Raw genomic sequence first — 20,933 nt, forward strand, 5'->3', positions numbered from 1 at the left:
CCCCTGGACTCCCCGGGGGCCCCCTGGACTCCCCGGGGGCCTCCAAGGGCACCTGCCCAAGGCCACCCAGCTCGCGGCGGCCGAGGCGGCGGAGCGGAGCCGGACCTCCCAGCCGTCGGTGGGGGCGGCAACCGCCCGGGGCCTTCCCACGGCTCGGCCAGCGCGTCACGGCGGGGGCGAGGGGGCGCCCGGGGCTGCGGCGCAGGAAAGGGCCCTGGGAAAGGGCGGTGGCGGCGCCCCCGGGGCGGGGCCGGGGCGGGGCCCGACTTCCCGGCTCGCCGCCCGCGCCGCCCGGCGGAGACCCGTGCAGCCCGCGTTCATGATGAAGCGGCCCCGGGAGCCGAGCGGCTCCGACAGCGAGTCCGACGGACCCATCGACGTGGGCCGCGAAGGCGAGCTGAGGTAAGGCGGGCTGGGGTTTGCGGGGCGCGCGGAGGCGAGCCGGCTGCGAGGCCGTCCGCCGGGCTGGCGAGCGCTGGGCGAATCCTGGGGCGACGCAGGTGTGGCGCCACTGTTACGCACACGAATATCCAGGATCCCGCGCGTCTCCGCCGTTTAGGGCTGGGGATGCTTCATGGAGGGAGAGTTCAGCTCGGGGTCTGAGGTCCGGTTGGCGATGTCTTTCTAAGTGCCCGGGCGAGGCTACTGGCAAGGACTTTCCCTGAAGATCTTAGGAACCCTCCCGGGCTGTTGGTATCACACCCCCGGTTCAGAATGCAGTGGCTATGAAGAGTAACCACACCTTCTTAATTCTACTCTAGCTTGGGTGCACTTTTCATATACTGCTGCTGCTGCTGCTGCTAAGTCGCTTCAGTCGTGTCCGACTCTGTGCGACCCCATAGACGGCAGCCCACCAGGCTCCCCCGTCCCTGGGATTCTCCAGGCAAGAACACTGGAGTGGGTTTTCATATACTACACACAGAAAAATTTGCAGGGGAAGAAAATACCCCTTAAGCAAACTGGACTTTGGAATTAAGGTTTGAATATTGAAAAAAATAATCGCTGACTTGCCCATGGTCAATGCAAGGGCCTCGACTCCAGTCAATTCCAGTGCCCTTTCTACCACAAGAGCCTGTTGCCAATGTCTTTCAACTCTTGGTACATTTTCAGACCTGGTGTCAAACCTGTAGAACAAACTAGACTTGTAAAAGCTCTGCTACATCCAAGTTTTGTGAACAAGCTAAGTTTCGGTTTCTTCATCCGTAAAATGGGTATAAATAATAGATCTGACCTCATAGGATTATTAGGAAAATCAAATGAGATAACCTATATCAAAAGCTTCACACAGAGCCTAGTACATAGCAAATGCTTAATTAGTATCAGGCACTCCATATGTGATACCCAGGACTTGAAAGAGCAGTGGGGACTGACTGTAGCCTGCAGGCCTGGGTCCTAGCCTCAAATCTGCCATCAACTCACCGTTTGACCTTGGGCCATTGCTTTCTGTTTGTGAGCCTGTTTCCTCATCAGGAAATAAAGGAGAACAGGGAGTAGAAAAGGGAGGCCTCCTGGCTCATCTAAACCTGAATCTCTAGACTAGATTTGCAAAGGGAATTCCGTTCATTCTTAGGGATGTTTCTGAGAGTATGTCATAATTTCAGTGAGCTCCAGTTTTCTGAGACCAGGGGATCCTTTTCAATCACGAGTCCAGTAAAGGGCCACCACCTTCCAATTATTTCTAGCTTATAATAGGAGGTAATTTCCTGTCCATGAGGTTTGGGAGTATATAATACAATTCCCTATGCAACTTACTAGCCTTTAAAAATTGTTTAGCAGAAACTGCTATTTAAAGAATCAGTTCTCTGAGTCTGTGCCTGCTGGGAGCAGAGGAAGGGACCAACGCCATGTGGTGGGGGGGTGGGATGGGGGGGTTGGGGGAGGTGTCTCAAGCTCAGTGTCATTGGGTCTTCATGAATCAGAGGCGTGAAATTGGTGTCAGAGAGCTAGGCCAATGGGAGCTGGCTTCTGTCCTCCCAAGAATTTGCAGCCTGGTCAGTGACCTGCCAGGTCACACAAAGTCCATGGGCAGGATGGAAGATGGAAGGAGAGACAGACTGTGAGCTGTGAGGGCACCTGAACGGGGAGAGGTCACGCACAACCAAATGTGCCAGGAGGACTTCCTGAAGGCAGTGGCATTTGGACTATGGCATAAAGGATCGGTACGTAGTTGTTTTTTTTCCTATACAACATTTTGTCCTTTCAACCAGAGCCCATTTTTTGAGACTGTCTAGATTCTCTGGCGAGCAGACCCCCTCAGAGGAGAGAAAGCAGTTGGACATCTGGCAGAGGCGGACTTATAGACCCCTCTTTGTAGCACTCACCAAAAGGCCCTCCCCCAGGCAGACATCAATGCTTTAATTCAGGGAGCGCTGAACGATGCCTGCTGTGGCCCAGACCCTGGGCTGGGTGTGGGTGGGAGGGGGGTGCCCAGATGTATCCTGCTCAGCCTCTGCCCTCAGGGAACTCTCTGAGAAGAAGAGCTTCATGGACAAAGAAAGCCAGATAAACAGTGGCGAGGGCCAGGGGACTGAAGCAGCCAGCCTCTCCCCAGGGTCAGAGGCAGGGCTCAAAGCCCTCCCCACTCAGAGTAAAGAGCAGGGCGTGTTCTGTTGTCACTGTGGGCATCTGCCTGGTGGCCGTGTCCTGCCCCACATGTGAGAATCACCCTCAGAGCTCCTATCTGAACCCAGCCCCCTGACACATGTGGGTCCAAACTGGGAATATACCTCTCCCCTTCCCCTCTGCAAAAATTTAATGAGCACCATGCCACATGTCAGGCACTGGTTCAGGGTCTGTGGGCTGCTTCTACATGATTTGAGGCACATGGTGGCCTTTGAAGTCAGACAGACTTGTGTGTGACTCTCACCACCATTAACTTAGGCAAGTGACTACCCCTTTCTGAATCCCAGTTTTCTTCCTTTACAATATGGGGATGCTAATACCTTACCTCACAGGATGAGGCTTTGATAGGGTAATGGACTTAAGGCATATCCAAATAAAGCTGCTCTCTAGGGATTTCCCTGATGGTTCAGTGGTTAAGAATCCCCTTTGCAATGCACAAGACACAAGTTCCATCCACGGGCAGGGACCTAAGATCCCACATGCCGTGGAGCCACTAAGCCCATGGGTCACAACGAGAGAGTCCTTGCACCTCAGGGAAAGATGCCCTGTGAGTCAATGAAGAGCCAATGCAGCCTAATTAATTTTTAAAAAAACTGCTCTCTAAGGGGTCACTGTTTAGTTGGAAGGTGCCATGTTCATGAGGCAGCATGGTCTGATGAAAAGCCTGGATGTCTGTAGACTGGACTTTGTGTCTCTGTCCCTTCAGCTATCAAATGATTATTTTTCCTTACGGTGAAATGGCCCCAATACTTAACGCACAGAGTTATTGTATGATAAATGAAACAAGCAAATGTGGAAGTGCTGTCTAGAACAGAAAGTACTGGCTATGAAGTATACACGGTGGGATGATGACTACATGGGGAGCAGTGGATGAAAAACCAGTAGACTTGGCTTCAGCTCTGGAATTTCGTTTAATTTGCTGTGTGACCTGGAGCAGATCCCTTCCCCTCTCTGAGTTTCCACATTTTACAAATGGGCTGAATGCTCTGTGAGAGCCTTTCACTGGAGACATTGTGAGTCTGCCTCTGGTTGATGGAAAATGAATGGGGTCACCTGCAAAGGCTCCTCAGGGTATTTCTCTAAAAGGAACTGAGGCTGACCGCTGACAGTGGTCATGACTGGTGGCCAGACCACCTGGAACGCTGCCTCTCCCTCAAGAGACCACCCCAGAATTCTGGCTAGGGATCCCTTGATGCCCATGGAACCGATCTTGGGACTCAATGTATTTTCTCTGAGTCCCTGAAAATCTGCTTTATTTTCAGGCTCTCAGTCAAGAAGCTCTCACACCCTCTCCCGGTGTCAGGGCCAGATCACAGCCTGGAAAAGAGCTCGCTCTGGCTGGGCTCTTGGGAGCTGTACGGCTAAGGGGACTGGAGGGCTATTCAGACAGACAGGAAGTAGGAATTAGGAGGGAAAACAATGCTGAATTTGGAGCCAGAAGACATGGATTCCCACGTGGGCTTTGCTTCTCAGCAGCTGCATAGGCTGGGCAAGCTGCTGTAGCTCCCCATGCTCAGCATCCTCATCCATGAGATGGGGCTCTCCCTCAAAGGAGTGAAGTATTAATACCTGTGGTGATGCCCAGGTGAAATGGGGCTCTCCCTCAAAGGAGTGAAGTATTAATACCTGGGGTGATGCCCGGGTGAAATGGGGCTCTCCCTCAAAGGAGTGAAGTATTAATACCTGGGGTGATGCCCGGGTGAAATGGGGCTCTGCCTCAAAGGAGTGAAGTATTAATACCTGTGGTGATGCCCAGGTGAAATGGGGCTCTCCCTCAAAGGAGTGAAGTATTAATACCTGTGGTGATGCCTGGGTGAAATGGGGCTGTCCCTCAGAGAAGTATTAATACCTGTAGTGATGCCTGGAAAGCTGTGATATGAGGCATGCCTGTGGGATACAAGAGTGGAGGGAGAGGGATGACACTGCAGAGAATCAGGAGGGTGGGGAAAGGGATGGCTGAGCTCCCCTGAAAGGGGGGTGTCAGCCTCCAGCAGATGGTCCCTGAGGAGGGATCAGGCTGAGAGGCAGTGACGCGCACAGTGCTAACCCAATACCCCTGGAGACACCTTACCTACCCTGGAGGGACAAAGGCCCTGTTTCTTAGTAGACCTTGGCTCTTGTGGCTTGTCCGGAGTGAAGCTTTGTAAACAAGCCGCCCTACAGATCTCAGGATCTGGCCCCTTGAGCCCTGGGCCTAGCTTGCTGAGCCATCCCTCCCAGGAGTTTTCACCCGCCTTACATTCTTGTCCAGATGTTTGGATGGAAATAGCCTTTTCCAGATGTAGCTGGACAAAGCCAGGGCCATAGCAGTAGGTTTGGCAAATGTTGATCTGGTCTCCCTTGCAACCTTCTCTCTTTGAGCAGTGATGAAAATGATCCAGCCTCTAATGCCAAGAGCGTTGTCAAGTGGGCTAGAACTCTCCGGGTGAGTCACATATGCTGTTTCATGAAGGCCTAAGACGTCGGATTTTATGGTGTCACCTCTCTGTCCTTCAGTGATGCCAAAGGCAAGGGCAGGAGACGGAGCTCAACTATGAGCTCTGTCATGTTCTAGGCTTTGCTGAGTACCGGGTACAACTGTGAATGAGACAGACATGGTTCATGGCTTCATGGAACTTATGGACTTCATGGAGAGATAGACAATCAAGTATCGGGTGGGAGGGGTGATGTCAGAGAAGACTGCCCCAGGAAGTTGGCATTTGAGTTGAGATCTGAAAGGTGGTAGAAGTTACTAGGCACAGGGGCTGGAGTTGGTGTGAGGAGATGGGGTGGACCAGGGGAACAGTATGTGACACCACAAGAAGGGATTAGTGCATTCACAAGCTGAGCACACAGAGCCGAAAAGAGTTGCGTCTAGGAGGTGACGGGCCAGCGGGGCTACCTGAAAGATGATGGCCTTGATCTTTGGGAAGTCGTGAGGAGTTTAAGAGAGAGACATGATCTGATTTTTTTTTTTTAAGATTAAAAAAAATTATTTATTTTTGTCTGCGCTCTGCCTTCGAAGCTGCACATGGGCTCTCTAGTTGCAGTGAGTGGGGGCCACTCTCTGGTTGCAGGACTCAGGTTTCTTATTGTGGTGGCTTCTCTTGTTACTGTCTTCCCAGGTGGCACCGTGGTAAAGAATCTACCTGCCAGTGCAGGAGCTGCAAGAGATGTGGGTTCTATCCCTGTGTCGGGAAGATCCCCTGGAACAGGAAACAGCAATCCATTCCAGTGTTCTCGCCTGGAAAATTCCAGGGACAGAGGAGCCTGGTGGACTATAGTCCGTAGGGTCGCAGAGAGTCGGACACGACTGAGCACAACACAACCACGGTAACCTCTGTGGTTACAGAGCGTGGGCTGCAGTGCTCGGGCTCCGTAGTCGTGGTGCAGGGAATCTTCTCCAAGCAGGGATCGAACCCGCATCCTGTGCATTGGCAGGTGGATTCTTAACCACTGGATCACCAGGGAAATACTAAAGACTTTTTTTTTTTTTAACTTCTTTATTGAATTTGTTACAATATTGTTTCTGGGATTTTTTGTTGTTAATTTATTTGGAAGATAGATGCTTTACAATTTTGTGTTGGCTTCTGCCATAAAACAGTGCTAATCAGCTGTTAAGTATACATATTTCCCCTCCCTCTTGAACCTAACCCCACCCCACCCCTACCCGATCCTACCCTCTAGGTTGTCACAGGTTGAGTTCCCTGGTATATACCAACTTCCCATTAGGTATCCATTTCACATATGGTAATGTATATGTCATTCCTTCTGTTTTATATTTTGGTTTTTTGGCCACGAGTCATGTGGGATCTTAGCTTCCCCGACCAGGGATCAAACCTGCACCCCCTACATAAGAAAGCAAAGTCTTAACCACTGGACCACCAAGGAGGTCCCAGCATTTGCATTTAGATGATCTCTCTGCCTGCTTGTAGGGGGTAGTGGGATACAATAGACTCCTGCAGACTAGAAAGGTGATAGAGGCTTGATCCTAAGATTGGCAATGGAGATATGGGGGACAGATGTAAAATATATTTTAGACATGAGTGGGCAGGTTTTGATGGGATAGGTGAGGACAGAGAAGGAATCAAAGATGGTGGTCGAGTGCTCACCTTGCAGAAATGGGAGATGGGTGCCTTTGCTGAGATGAGAACCCGGGCGGGGGTGGGGAGGGTGCGGGGAGGTTTTAGGTGGAGAGGAGCTCTTGGGTTCCTGTTCAGATGTGTGTCTGAAAAAGCAGGAGGAGTCCCCTTGTCTGCAGTGATTTGTGGCTGTGATATCTTCAATGGGAGCTGGGCTCTGGGGGTCCGGGGCCTGGCCGAGGGCATCCAGTCCAGTCCTAGGTCTGAGTGGGGCCCCTGGCATGTTGGCCAAACGAATGATCCTAAGTGCAGCCCAGCAAATCCCCTTCACTCCAGGAGAGCCTCTGAAGCAGGAGACCCTTAAGACGGCAAGCAGTTGGGCTGAGAATATCAGACGGGCACAGAAAGCCCCAGAGGGCTGAGCCTCCTCCACGTGATGGGAACTCCTGGGGTGTGAGCAAACATCCATCCTTCAGCCAAGCGCGGCGGACCGGAGGCCCGAAGCGATGCGAGGCTAGGGCTTTCTGGGCAGGCCGGGGCCGCGTCCCCAGAGTCCGAGAGGGGCCTGTGACCCAGATGCTGCCTCCCCCTCGGCCTGGCCGCGCAGCGTGGGAGGAGGCGGCAGCTGCAGGCGGGCGGAGGGCGGGCGGCCGGCGCGCCCGGCCCGTGGGAAGCGGCGGCATCTGTTCTTTCCACGCTCGTTCCCAGCGGCTCCCTCTGAAACCCAACCCGCCGGCCCGGCCTTGCCGCCGCCGCCGCCCGTGCCCTCGCCCGCCCCGCCCGGGGGATCGGGTTGCAGGAGCCGGTTGGCCGGGTGCGGTTCTCCCGAGGGCGAGGGGCAGGGGCCGAGGCCCAGTGGGTCAGGTCCGGGCGAGAGTCAAGCCCCCCCATCCCATGGCCCCAGCCGCCGGCCACACTGGGGCAGGAAACTCGGTGCAGGGGAGGACTTGGCCCAAGGAGAAAAGAGCCCCCGGGGAGAAGGGGAGAGAAAGCGTCCCCACCCACGCCTGCCCTGTGCCTCCTATCCCCGGGCCTGGGAGACCTCGGGCGCTGGGAGGGGGCTGTGCCCGCCTACAGCCGGCTCTGAGGTCAGCCCAGGCCAGGGAGATGGTCCTCTAAAAAATCAGCCTTTCTCTTCCTCTCCAGCCAGATGGCCCGGCCGCTGTCCACCCCCAGCCCTTCACAAATGCAAGCCAGAAAGAAACGCAGAGGGGTGAGTGTCTTTCTCAGCAGATTTGCGGAACAGAGGTTTGCCCTGAGTTCCCAGGGGCCTGGCCCAGAAAACCCTGGTCAGAAACACCCCCCAGGGGGTGGGGGGAGCGGGGAAGTGATGCTGCCTGGGTTCAAGTCCCAGTTCTGCCGGTAGCAAGCTGAGTGACCTTGAGCAGGCACTTAAGCTCTCTGTGCCTCATTGTCTCATCTGTGTAACTGAAATCAGGATGGCACCTTCCTCAAAGGGCTGTTTTGAAGTGAATTAATATAATGTGCTCAGAACAAAAGGTGACACGCAGCTAGCCATTATTAATTATCCCAGTCTTCCCCACTTCTCTCTGAGCCAGGAACTTTCACTCCCTCCCAGTGTGCTGAGGGGTGAGTTAGGGGGACAGAAGAAGGATGTAGCCATGCTTCTGTCCTGGAAGTCCAGAGACCCAGAATCCAGCAGAGACCAGCCCCACCACTCACTAAACAAAAAACCTTCTCCATCCAGCCTCATTCTCTTTGTCAGTAAAATGGGCGTCATAATTTCCATCCTGAGATAAGCATTCCGCTACCAGTGTCATGAGCTGAGAATGAGCTCTTGGGAATGAAAGGCCTTCCCAGCTGCAGAGAGCCATGCCTAGGACTCCTTGACTTCATGACCCAGCAACTGAAGGGGGTCTCCCTGGCCCAGCAGAGGTCTCCAGGGTCTGCTCTGGGGCTGTGGCTGGTGTTTGTATTCTAATTGATTGGTGCCCTGTTGTATCAGTGGTTAAATGTGTTGAATATCACTCCTCAGATCAAGACAAGAGATCTGAGTTCTATTCCCAGCCTTGAACTTCCTTGCTGTGTGACCTTAAGCAAATTGCTGCCCCTCTCTGAGCCTTATTTTCTTCCTCCATAATGTAAGAATGGATTTATTGCCCTCACAGGAATATTGTGAAGGAAGATATGAGTCAGTGCCCATCAAAACATGTTGGAAACTGTGATGAAGTGCCTACTTGGTTTTTGTTTCTTTCCTCATTGCTTTTTAGATCATAGAGAAACGGCGCCGGGACCGCATCAACAGCAGCCTTTCTGAACTGCGGCGCTTGGTCCCCACTGCCTTTGAGAAGCAGGTATGTGACACTGCTGAATGTGCTCGAGGAAATACAGTGTGGATTGCAGATAGGATTCACTTCTCATGGCATCTCTTATTGATTGGTGGCAGCTGCCTGAAGTGCCATGAAGTGCCTGTCGATGGCCAGGAATAAGGGTGATGGAAATTCAAATTGACCAAGGTGTCTTAGGGGCTGTGGCTTTTGGGGTGTCTTAGGGGCTGTGGCTTTATGTCCATCATCGGGTTGAATTCAATCCTCAAATGATGCCGAAGGATTGGGACTATGATGCCCATTGCACAGGTGAGGAAACTGAAACACAGAGAGGTGAGGTAACTTACTCCGTACTCCAGATCACACAGCTAGTAAATAGCAGAGTGGAACTGGAACAGACTGTGTGATCCTAAAGTGCCCTGTCCCTCGGCACTACTGACATTTCCAGAGCTATGTGAAAGTAGAACAGGCTGCTTGGGGAGTAAGGCTCTGTCATTGAACATGCTGGGGTGGAGGGACTCCAGTCGGGAGTCAGACAGTTGAATCAATCAGACAGCCTCAAAGACTCTCACTGTGTGCACTACGGCACCATCATAGGTCCTGTGACTTCCTTTTGCTGGAGAGAACAAGTGAGTCGTTCCACCGACCTTTACTAAAACCTTCACAAGCCCAGCCATGAACTAGACTCAGTACCTACCTTCAAGGGACTCGCATGGAGAGTCCAGCCCTTAGGTTTCACCTGGGAGACCAGGTGATGCTGGAGTCTCCAGAAACATTTCCCAAGAGAGAATGAAGGACGAGCAGGTGCTTTGGGGTAAGACTATGAGCCAGATCTTGGGTGTGTGTGTAGTGAGTATGAAGTTGGATTTCTGGAAAAGCTGATCTAGGAGGCAGGTGGGTATGCAGGAGTGACATTCTGGTGATGGTGCTGGAAGCCACGGAGGTAGAGGGGACCCTCTGAGGAGATTGCACAGAGCAAGAAAAGTGGGCCATCACCCACTGGGAACACCACTGTTTTAAGGGTCAGTTAGAGCAAGAAGACAGGGGAGGAGGGCGTTTAGGAACTGATGGTAGAGCAGGCTAAAATGAGAACCGAAGAGAATCTATTAGCTTTGGAAAGCTTGGCCAAAAGAGAAGCCCAGGTTCAGGCACTGGTGGAACTGGAGGAAGAGGGGAAAATTGAGGCAATGAGTGTTGATTACGCTGTGCAGGGGAGGTGAGTGACAGAGGTCAGCTAAAGACCATCGCTCTTCTGTCTTCTGTACACACAGGGCTCCTCCAAGCTGGAGAAAGCTGAGGTCCTGCAGATGACGGTAGATCACTTGAAAATGCTCCACGCCACTGGAGGCACAGGTACTGATCCTAAACTCTCCCGGAGTCATTCCTACAGCCAGTATTTGGGGGCTGGGCCCTGGGGATACAGTGGTGAGCAAAGCAGACACGGTCCCTGCCCTCGTGGAGCTCACTGTTCACAGAGGGGCTGAAGCAGAGCTTGTCTCTCTTCTTCCTTTGGCATCACCCTCTCTACTTTCATTGTCTCCCTGTGTCCTGGCCTTTCTTCAGCTCCACTCCTGCCAACCTTGAACCTTGGAGGAACTCTTCTATAACAGACTACTGGTCCCTCCCTTCCTCCAGGGCCTTGTTAAGCATCGGCCTGAATGAGCGCATTCTCAGTGCAATCCCAGTGGGAGATTTTTAGCCATGGCGGTTCATTGGTGTGCCAACCCACTGATCTAGGCTTTTGGACTCTTGTGATCTTGGTGGTGTTGGGGGGAACTTGCCACACTCACAGTTAAAGATCAGTTGTGGGATGGTAGTAAGATGCAAATGTAATTCATTCTGTGATTTTGAGCTAGTCCACTACAAAAAAGTCACGGAACTGCGGTTTTTAAAAGACTTCTGGGCAAATGGAAATTTTGAAGGTGCTCTGTGTGTTTTCGTAATTTCACCGTTGGGAAACTGTGAAAGCTCCACAGACCTTGGCTGTGAAGACTTAAGCCCTGAAACCTTAACTTGCTACCCGTCAAGGAGACAGTTGCATTTTAAGTGAGCCAGCCTGGTGCCTCTCAAGCCTTGGTGTGCAGCGGTGTCATGTAGGCGCAGGCAGAGTCGTGGGTCACAGCCCAGCCATCCCAAGGCAGCAGGTCTGGATTGGAGTGTAGGAATCTGCCAGTTTAGCAAACATGCCTGGTGACCCTGCTGCAAGGAGTGACTTGGAAAACTTCCACTAAAGGAATGCATGGCTGACAGTGGAAACTGTCTCTAATCAACCAAGGGAGGAGACAGTTCAAGCTACATTTATATTTATCCAATTTAAAGAAAAATAGTGACTAATATTTTGGCATCATTTTATAGTTTCCAAAATGCTTTCTCTAATGTTATCTCATTTGATTCTCATAAGAATCTCGAGGGTGGGTGGTGGTGTCCTCACTGTATTCTGGCTAAGGGCTGATGGAAAGACAGAGAATTGTGGCTGAGAGCACTGGCTTTGGATCTGAACCCTGACTTTATTGCTTACTAGTTTTAGGACCTTAGATGATTGATTTAAGCCCTTTATTCCTCAGTTTCCTCATCTCTGAAATGGGACTAATGATAGGTTTTTATGAGGTTCAAATTAGCTAGTGCAAATTAAGTACTTAGGAAGAACCCAGCAAATGTCAGTGAAAAAAGAACAGTCTACAGAGAGAGGTGATTTACTTTGCTCAAAGTTGCACAACTAAGTAGACACCAGGGCCAGGTCTTGCCTCCAGGGAGGCCTGGCTCCAAACATAGTCTCCTGCCAAGCTGTCCCTCTGTGGGGGCCTCAACCATGAACCAGGGGACTGATATTTGTTGCCATGATCATGAGGCCAGTCCTCAATGGGGCTGTTCCATCCTTGCCCAGAAGGTGACTGAGAGAGGGGCAGGAGTGGAGAGGCAGTGAGAATGTGAATACTCTTGTTGGCAGTCCCCCTGGTCACCCCAAATTAACAGGTCCCCAAAACAGGGTCTCTGGCTTGAGGGCAGCAGCTGAGCTCCAGGGTGGGATCCTGCTTCCTAGACTGCACTTTGTGCTGGGAAACAAACTCCAATACCTATGGGGGCCCAAGCAGTCATATAAATGATAGTTCACTTTTCATTTGTTAGGTATTTCTGTGCACCATTTCATTTTGTCCTCCCTTCTGTGTGTAGCAAGTACTGTTACATGCCCATTTCACAGCTCGGGAAATTGAGACATGGAAAGATTAAGAATCTTGTCTGTAGTCAGAGTGCTGGTTAAGTCCATGGTCAATCAGCTGGCCTCCGAAGACCTCACGCTCCATTGCTACTCTCCGCTCCCCTCTCCAAGGACTCTCCCAGCTCTGATGGCTCTTACACCACTGCCCAGCATCCACCCCATCCTCAGAGCTGTTCCACACCTCTGTGTACACCTGGCAAGCGTCTGCTTAAATGAAGTTATCTTGGCCACAGAGTTTCTTCTTTGGGTTAATCATGAGTTATGATGAAAACAATATATTTTATAATGCTCTGTGGTTAGTGAATTTATTTGGTCCTCAGACCTCACCTCCTCAACCCCAGGTGTGTGTGCATGTGCTCATTTGTATCCAACTCTTACAAACCCATGGACTGTACTCCACCAGGCACATCTGTCCATGGAATTTTTCAGGCAAGATACTGGGATGGGTTGCCATTTCCTCCTCCAGGGGATCTTCCTGACCCAGGGATCAAACCTGTGTCCCCTGCATTGGCAGGCGGGTTCTTTACCACTCCCACTTTACAGATGGGGAGACTGGATCTCAGAAAGGTGAGGTGACATGCCCAAGGTTACAAAGGGGGTGAGTGAGGAAAGCAGGTTCAGAACTCAGGACAGTCTGATCTCAGGCTCTGTGCTTGTCCCCTGCCCGGCATGCCCTCATCATGCCTCACTTTTCAGGATTCTTTGATGCTCGAGCCCTGGCGGTCGACTTCCGGAGCATCGGTTTTCGGGAGTGCCTCACTGAGGTCATCAGGTACCTGGGGGTCCTGGAAGGACCCAGCAGCCGTGCAGACCCCGTGCGGATCCGCCTTCTCTCCCACCTCAACAGCTATGCAGCCGAGATGGAGCCTTCACCCACACCTCCCGGCCCATTGGCCTTCCCTGCCTGGCCCTGGTCCTTCTTCCACAGCTGTCCAGGGCTCTCTGCCCCGAGCAACCAGCTCGCCATCCTAGGAAGAGTGCCTGGTCCCATGCTTCCCAATGCCTCCTCTCTGGCTTACCCCATCCCGGCCCTCCGAGCAGCCCCCTTGCGCAGAGCTGCTGGCACCATCCTGCCAGCCCGGAGGAATTTGCTGCCCAGTCGAGGGGCATCTTCTACCCGGAGGGCACGCCCCCTGGAAAGGCCAGCTGCCCCCCTGCCTGCGGCCCCCAGTGGCAGGGCCACCAGGGGCAGCCACATGGCACCCCTCCTTCGGTCTCCTTCCCCTGTCTCCCCTGGCATGGTGGGGTCTCCTGCTTATATGGCTGTTCCTGCCCCCAGGCCCTCTTCCCCGGGGCTAGCTGGGAGGCCAGCAGGAGCTATGCTTTGCCGCTCCTGGGTCTCCGAGATCACTGAAGTTGGGGCTTTCTGAGCTGGCTTTGCCCCCAGGAAGGAGGAGAGTTCTTTTTCTAGGAGTTCTAAAAACGGCGTTGCCTTTTCTGCTCTGCTTCCTGGACTGGTTATGTATGAAGGTATCTTCACCCATCCAAGGAACCCTCCTCCTTTGGCCCATCTCCCCTCCTCACTGCTTGTCCCAGCTTCTCCTGGAGCTGTTCTGATCTCAGAGTCTGGGTCTCATGTCCTCCCTGGACAGAGGAGTCCCAGGAGAGTCCCCCAAGAACTGTGCCCGGACCCCCTTTCTGCCTGAGAACACAAGGGGCAGGAGGCGTTAATCTCAGGTCTGGGAACAACGCTTTAAAAGGCCCAATGACCTAAGGCGTGCTGCTTCCCCAGAGATCAGACCCCAGCCAGGCGCAGTGACTGCCTGGCTGCAGCCTTCCCAGGCCCCTGGGCCGGAACATAGTGTCTGTTTCACTTCCTGAGATAGAAACCACACGGGGCCACTAAGAGGTCTCCTGGGAACCCTGTCTGCCCCAGCCCACCTATCTGCTCCCCATCCCAGTGAACCCCAGAACAGACCTGCTGTCCACCACAGCCAAGACTGGGGACTGGGAGCCCAGCAGGGCCGGCGCCTACGCTCTTCCCAGCTGCCGACACCCACCCTTCAGGTGACCACAGCTCTCTGCACACAGCTGGGAGGTCTCTGGGCTCCGTGACTGGGTGTCCTCACCCCCAGGCCTCAGACAGTGTCCCCAGACAGGAGCCAGGCTTGTGCAGCAGAGAACCCGGCTCCCTGCCTCCCGGATGGTCACCTCCTCCGGGCCTGTGGCCCCGTCGGATACACAGCACAGAAGCCGCGTTCCCACGTGACGGCGTCCAGAGAGGAATCCTCTTGGGAATCAGCACCAGACGTTTGTGCTGCCTGGTTTGCATCCGGCTCACGGAGCCCAGACGGCTGGGATCGCCAAGGGCTGTCAGGCTGGACAAAAATAGCTGTGAGGAGGGGCGAGAAGAAGGACAGTCAGAGGCGGCTCGGCCCTTCAAGGTCACGCAGTGGGTCGAGGGCCTGGGATCCTCTTCACCTGGGATTCCATGTGCTGGCCGGCTTTGCCCAAAGGCCCTTGGGTTCCCCAGTTCCCGCCCGCCACTTTCCCTCTAAGGAGACAAACGGCCCAGAGACGCCCCCGGTGGGACAGAAACTGAACAAGATGGGGAGGGCCAGAGCTGACACACCGCCCGCCCAGCGCTGCCAGATGGCTGTTAAAATGAAGAAGCACTTCTGTGCCTATTGACAAGTATCTGCTTTCCCCGACTGCCTCCGGGTGCCCCCACCACGTGGCTTTTGCCCAGGACCCTGGGCTGGTTAACTCCTGGCTGCCCCAAGGCCTTGGGGCCCTCCCGCTGGCAAGTCATTGGTGCTGACTGTGCGGTTATCAAATGCTTCTACCACCCCTGGAGGAGTCTCCTACCCCTACCCTGTGATGGAACTACCATCCCCAGAGGCTGAGTTTGAGGAGACTGCATGGGCTTAAAAAGTAGAGTTTGCAAAAGCCCTGGGGAGAAAGGGCCCTTTCAGACAAGTGGGTAGGAGAGCAGAGATCATTTAAATGACCCAGAAGGCTCTTTTGAGAAGGCGAATTCCTCAAGGAGGGATAAAGAACTAAAGGCATTCTTTTACGCCTCAGTGTGAGGTGGTTGGATCAGATTCTGCTGTCTTCCACCTCTTTCTGTGTGGAGAGAGAGAGACGTCATTTCAGGGAACAGGTCCCTGGCCGGGATTGCTGCTGAGGGACACAGAGACGGAGGGGGGCTGCCAGCAGGTTCCCTGGAGTTGGGAGGGGCCACAGAGGGTGGTGGTGGAAGGCAAAGACCAACTTCACCTTTCTTACAAGGGGCAGGCCCCTCCCCCGCCTCCTCTCTTCCCTGGCACCCTCCTCCTCCCCGGCCACTGCTCCCCGGACATCAGGTCAGTGCTCCAGTCCTGCAGTTTGACCACCTCCTAGCCCAAGAATCCAACATCTCATGGCAGGATAGTGGGAAACGTTTTTCACGTTTCAAATACCCTGTTTCAAAAGAATCAGTTGACACCGTTGAATGAGGTAGGAATGACCCAGGACCTTCAGCGTCTTAGTTGCTCTCGGGTTCATTCTCCCTGAGAGACTGTGGGGGAAACAGTGACTCTGTGTATTGGTTTCCATGGCTGAGGGCACGTGTATCTTTGTTTATGTTCCCAAACCTTTCTGGTGCCGCTGACTCCCACCCCATCGTTGGGGTTGTCACACATATTCAATAAAGTTTTTTTTTTAGCTTTTCTGAAAACCTCTGCAAAGTTCTACTTCTTGCATGTGTCTGGAGTCCATCCATTTCTCTCTGAGCCCACAGCCCCGACCCTGTTCTGGCCACAGCACCTCTCCCCAGACCTCTGCCCTCCGAAAGGTCACTCTGCTTCCTTCTTGCTTTGCCAGTCAGTTCTCAGCACAGCCAGAGAGAGCTCTAAACATGCAAACCATAGCATATCAACCCTGGTTTCACGTCCTTACTCCACTTCCCTATTATTCTAAGGATAAAAGCCAAGCTCTTTTTTTTCTGCTCCCAAATTCACTTTCAGCCTTTTTCTTGCCAATCTCAAGCTTGTTGCCTGTGCTCCTCCCACCCTGGCCTTCCCCCACCCTGGCCTTCCTTCATTTCTTCCTTACTCCAGCCTCATTCCCATTTCTAGGACTTCGCATCTGCTGTTCCCTTTGCCAAGGATGCTCTTCCTCTACCCTTTGCAGGCTGAAAGCTCTTCATACCCTCAGGCTTTGGCTGAAATGTCACCTCCTCAGAGAGTCCCACCCTGACTACTGGGCTTGACTCTATCTCAGAGTCCTCTATTCTTTTTTTCTCCTATGGAATTTACCATTGCACATCCATTTGTGTGTTTACTTGCTGGTGAACTGTCTCCCCCACTGGCGCATAAGCTCCATGAGGCCAGGGACCATGCCTGGTTTGCACTCCACCCTGTATCCAGTGCCAAGCACGGTGCTGGGCTCAAAGTCAGGGTTCAATCAATATTTGTTGAAAAAATGAACTGGGGGAGGTGAGGAATCTTATAGACTTGTGTTATTGGATGATTCGGGCTCCTCTGGGCTGAACCCCGTGCTGGTCAACTTCATGGGGTGGCTGGAGAGCACATTGAGAGCCAGGGCCAGGGGACTGGAAGTTCTGGCCAATGGTGAGGGGACTCTGGCCAAATAAAAGCACGAGCGTGCTTGCTCTGGAGTGCACTCTGACAGCTGGGAACAGGCAGGCCGTTTCTGCCAGAAGGTCTTGTTCTCCACTCTTGGCCCGGTTCTCGTCAATGGATTTGGCTTGTGGTGAATCCAGGCAAACATTTACAGAGGTCTGCTCCATGCCAGGCCAGGCATGGCAGAGCCAGAGGTGATGAGGACAATGTCCCCCTGAGGGGGTGCACCCTCTAAGTGGCAGCTGGGTGGAATGAGAGTGAGAGGGAGGTCTGTTGAGAAGGCTAAGGGGTATCAGCCTCTGCTTAGCAGGGGTCGTGAGGGAAGGAAGTGCAGGAAGGAAGCCTTCCTGGAGGAGGATGAAGGGAGGTGTTCTAACCATGAAGGGAACATCCTTTGGGGCAGCTCTGGAAGATGGCCTGAGACAAGCACTGTTTTCAGTGGCAGAGTGAAAGACAGGTAGTCTGGGCACTGAAGCCAGACTTCTCAGGTTCAGGCCCCATTTCTGTTCACTTATCAGGACTGTGGTCTTAGGCAAGTTACTTAACACCCCTGAACCTTCTCATCTTTAGAACAGGGACGATAGCTGTCATAGCTACTGTTAACTGAGCAGTAGACTACATACCACTGTGCTAAATGCTTTTCTTGGAACATCCCCATCTTATTACAATATAGAAGCTGGGCAAGACATAGTCTACTACGGCTAGGCAACAAGTGAATGGATAACACACAGAAAGTCCTTGGTACAATGCCAAGGGGTATGTATGAAACATATGAAATGCCCGGTCCAAGCCATTAGTGTTATTGATGGAAAGAGGCTGGATCCAAATTGTGAATGTCATGCCGAGTTTGGACTTCAGCCTATAGGCAGTGGAAGCCATGGAAGGTTTTGCCAGGTGAATGCCAAGCTCAGACCTTGTCTAAGAAACTTCTCTTTGGTGTGGTGTGGACACCTGGGAGGAGCAGTATTCAGACTCAGTGCCACCTGTTCACTGGAGACACCTCAATCTTTTGAAACATCAGTGTCCAGGCTCTAGAGATGATGGTTTAACTTACCTGCAGTGGGATTTGGGCATCCCATAAGGCAATGTGAAGAATCAGGACTTCTTTCTTGGTCAAGGTAAATTTCAACTCAATAGGTGGTCTGGACTCCAGTTTATGAGCCTGTAAAGGCTGCTGCCTTCTGAAAAGTAGAGAAAAGTTAATTTCCACAAGGGCATCTCTGTTCTCCAGCACCATCCTAGTCCATGGCCCATAGTAGATACTTAAGAAACTTTATGTGTTGAAAACTTTAGGGACTTACACAGTTGCCCTCTGTATCTGTGGCTTCCACATCCACAGATTCAACCAACCACGGATCAAAAAAAAATTTTTTTTTTAATTCCAGAGGGACTTCCCAAAGGTCCAACAGTTAAGACTCCACGCTCCCATTGCAGCAAGCCCAGGGTTCAATCCCTGGTCAGGGAACTACATCCCACAAGCCACAGCTAAAAGGTCCCACATGCTACAACTAAGACCCAGAGCAGCCAAATAATAAAAGAAAAATAAATAAATATTTTTAAAAAGACATTAGCTTCCTTCCCTCCTTCCTAGAGAATGAGGGTGGGAAAAATCACATCTGGATATCATCTGATCCCATTAATAGCAGCAAACATTTTCAAGCCCTTGAGCTATATTATCTCATATAATCATATGGATGATATTTCATGTAGTAGTAGGTTCTATTATCATTTTACAGAAGAAATTGAGACCTAATTTGTTAGTGAAAGTATCCAAGGTTCAAAACACTAATGAATTTTCTAACCAAAATTAGACTTCCCTGGTGGCTCAGATGGTAAAGTCTGCCTACAATGTGGGAGACCTGGGTTCAATCCCTGGGTCGGGAAGATCTCCTGGAGAAGGAAATGGTATCCCACTCCAGTACTCTTGCCTGGAAAATTCCATGGACAGAGGAGCCTGGTAGGCTACAGTCCATGGGGCCGCAAAGAGTCACTGAGCGACTTCACTTTCACTTTCAACCAAAAGTAAAACCTAGGTCTGTCTGATTCCATCTTAAAAAAAAATATATATATATATATATTTATTTGACTGCACTGAATCCTAGCTGTAGCATATGGGATCTAGTTCCCAGGGATAGAACCCAGGTTCTCTGAATTGGAAGCTCATAGTCTTAGCCACCGGACCACCAGGGAAGTCCCTGTCTGATTCCATCTTAATACGGAACACAGCTTCTTTCCCCAGCGGCCTCTTGTAACACAAACCCAAACCATTCAGTGGCAGGTCATATAGGGCTGGTGGTCTGGCCTGCCATGTTAGCCTGGGAAGCCCTTCAGCTTGGCCATGCTCTTTTCCCCAGTGCTAGTCAGAGTAAAGCTCAGCAGCTGTAACAAAGAGGCCCACCAGTAACTCCGTGGACAAAAGAAGATGGAAGTTTATCTTTCACCTAACTGCCTAGTTGACCATTCCAGAGCAGCCAGAAGCTATATCCATTGCAGACATTGTAGAGCCCAGATTCCTTCCATCATGATTCCCTGCCATTCTGCAGAGCATTCTCCCTGCATTGTTATGCTAGGTCTCCCTGAATTCAAGCCAGCAGGAAGGGAAAGAGAACTTGGCAGAGATGTGGCCACAGACTTAAAGCCTGGGCCTCGAAGTGGCACAAAGGTGTCCTATCCATCCACATTTCCCTGGTGAGAACGTTAATGAATAGCCACATCGAACTGTGAAGGAGGTTGGGAAGTGAATTTTTGCCCTATTCTCTGACATAAGTGTGAATAAATATTGGTAGATAGTTTCTATCACTTCACGCTTACCTCCTATCCTGGGAGGCTAAAAACAATGTGGGAATCAGCGTCATCAGTAGCTACCACCTGGCTGGTTGTGTGTATGTGTGTGTGTGTGTGTGTGTGTGTGTGTGTGTGCGCACTTGATCTGGAAGACAATTCACTTTGAGTTGGAGGAACCAAGTATAGGGGCTCCAGTGGGGTAGGTTGGATACCCATGAATAGCATTGTGTCCACTGGACCCAGGTCCCTGGAGAAATTGCCTAGGGACACACCGTGTAAGAAAGGAGCATTTGTTGCTCTAGGATGCCCAGTGGGTGCCCAGTGGGCGCCACGCTGGCTGATGATCATCACCTAGGGACTGTGTACCACATGGAACCCTAAGGGCCTTTCTGCATCCTGTCTCCCACTTGGGGAGGAGGCACGGATAAATGCTTACATCTTCCCTGACCTAGATGGCTGTTGTGTCTTTTTGTCTTCCCAGCTACCAGGGACACAGCCAGCTCAGGAGCTCTGGGTCTCACAGGGCTGTGGGTTCTGTTTATCTAAGTTGAACCTCACGTGAATAGAGCCTCTGAGATGCCTTCCATTAGTTACTTGACAGCAGGTGAAAGGGGGCCAGGTGCCGAGTCTCCAAAGACAGACATCCAGGCTCTGGATTCTTCTTTTCTGCTTCATGTATGAGTTAAAAGAGGGCTTCCCAGGTGGCTCAGTGGGAAAGAATCCACCTGCCAAAATGCAGGAGACACAAGAGACGCAGGTTCGATCCCTGGGTCAGGAAGATCTCCTGGAGTAAGAAATAGCAACTCACTCCAGTATTCTTGCCTGGAAAATTCCATAGAATGAGCCTGGCAGGCTACAGTCCATGGGATCACACAGAGTAGGACACGACTGAGCGACTGAGCATGCGTGTAGGAGGTAAGAGAAGCCAGGCTGTTGTTCAGTCCGTGAGTCTCAGAAAGCTGCTGGCCCTCAGCCCAAGGGCCATTTTTTTAAATTAGAGGACAATTGCTTTACAATGTGGTGTCGGTTTCTGCTGTACGTTAATATGAATCAGTTATAAGTACACATGTGTCCCTCCCTCTGGAACCTGTCTCCCATCCCACCTCTCTAGGTTGTCACAGGGCGTTGAGCTAAGCTCCCTGTGCTACACAGCTGCTTCCCGCTAGCTGTTGTACACATGGTGATGTATGGGTGCCAATGCTGCTCTCAGGCTGTCCCACCCTCTCCTTCCGCTGCTGTGTGTGCAAGTCTGTTCTCTATTTCTGCAGTTAGTCCCTCAGTCGTGTCTGACTCTGAGACTCCATGGACAGAGGAGCCTGGAAGGCTACAGTCCATGGGATTCGCCAGGCAAGAATACTAGAGTGGGTAGCCATTCCCTTCTCCAGGGGATCTTCCT

General features: G+C 52.1%; 1 protein-coding gene across 4 annotated transcripts; it reads left to right on the forward strand.

The window, feature by feature from the left end:
• Positions 1-263: 263 nt before the first annotated feature.
• Positions 264-15,846, forward strand: HEYL (hes related family bHLH transcription factor with YRPW motif like). Of its 4 annotated transcripts, XM_061412404.1 has the most exons (6): positions 315-402; positions 2,030-2,159; positions 7,834-7,896; positions 8,915-8,998; positions 10,243-10,324; positions 12,885-15,846. In XM_061412404.1, exons 2-6 carry the CDS (start codon positions 2,103-2,105, stop codon positions 13,556-13,558), a joined length of 960 nt encoding a protein of 319 aa, XP_061268388.1. In that variant the 5' UTR covers positions 315-402; positions 2,030-2,102; the 3' UTR covers positions 13,559-15,846. The 4 variants fall into 4 exon arrangements, with proteins under 4 accessions (XP_061268387.1, XP_061268388.1, XP_061268390.1 ...); XM_061412403.1 differs by lacking the exon at positions 2,030-2,159 and having other exon boundaries at positions 264-402; positions 7,830-7,896; XM_061412406.1 differs by lacking the exon at positions 2,030-2,159 and having other exon boundaries at positions 318-402.
• The last annotated feature ends 5,087 nt before the right edge of the window (positions 15,847-20,933 follow it).

Source organism: Bos javanicus, chromosome 3 (assembly GCF_032452875.1).
Source record: "Bos javanicus breed banteng chromosome 3, ARS-OSU_banteng_1.0, whole genome shotgun sequence".
NCBI classification, from domain to species: Eukaryota; Metazoa; Chordata; class Mammalia; order Artiodactyla; family Bovidae; genus Bos; species Bos javanicus.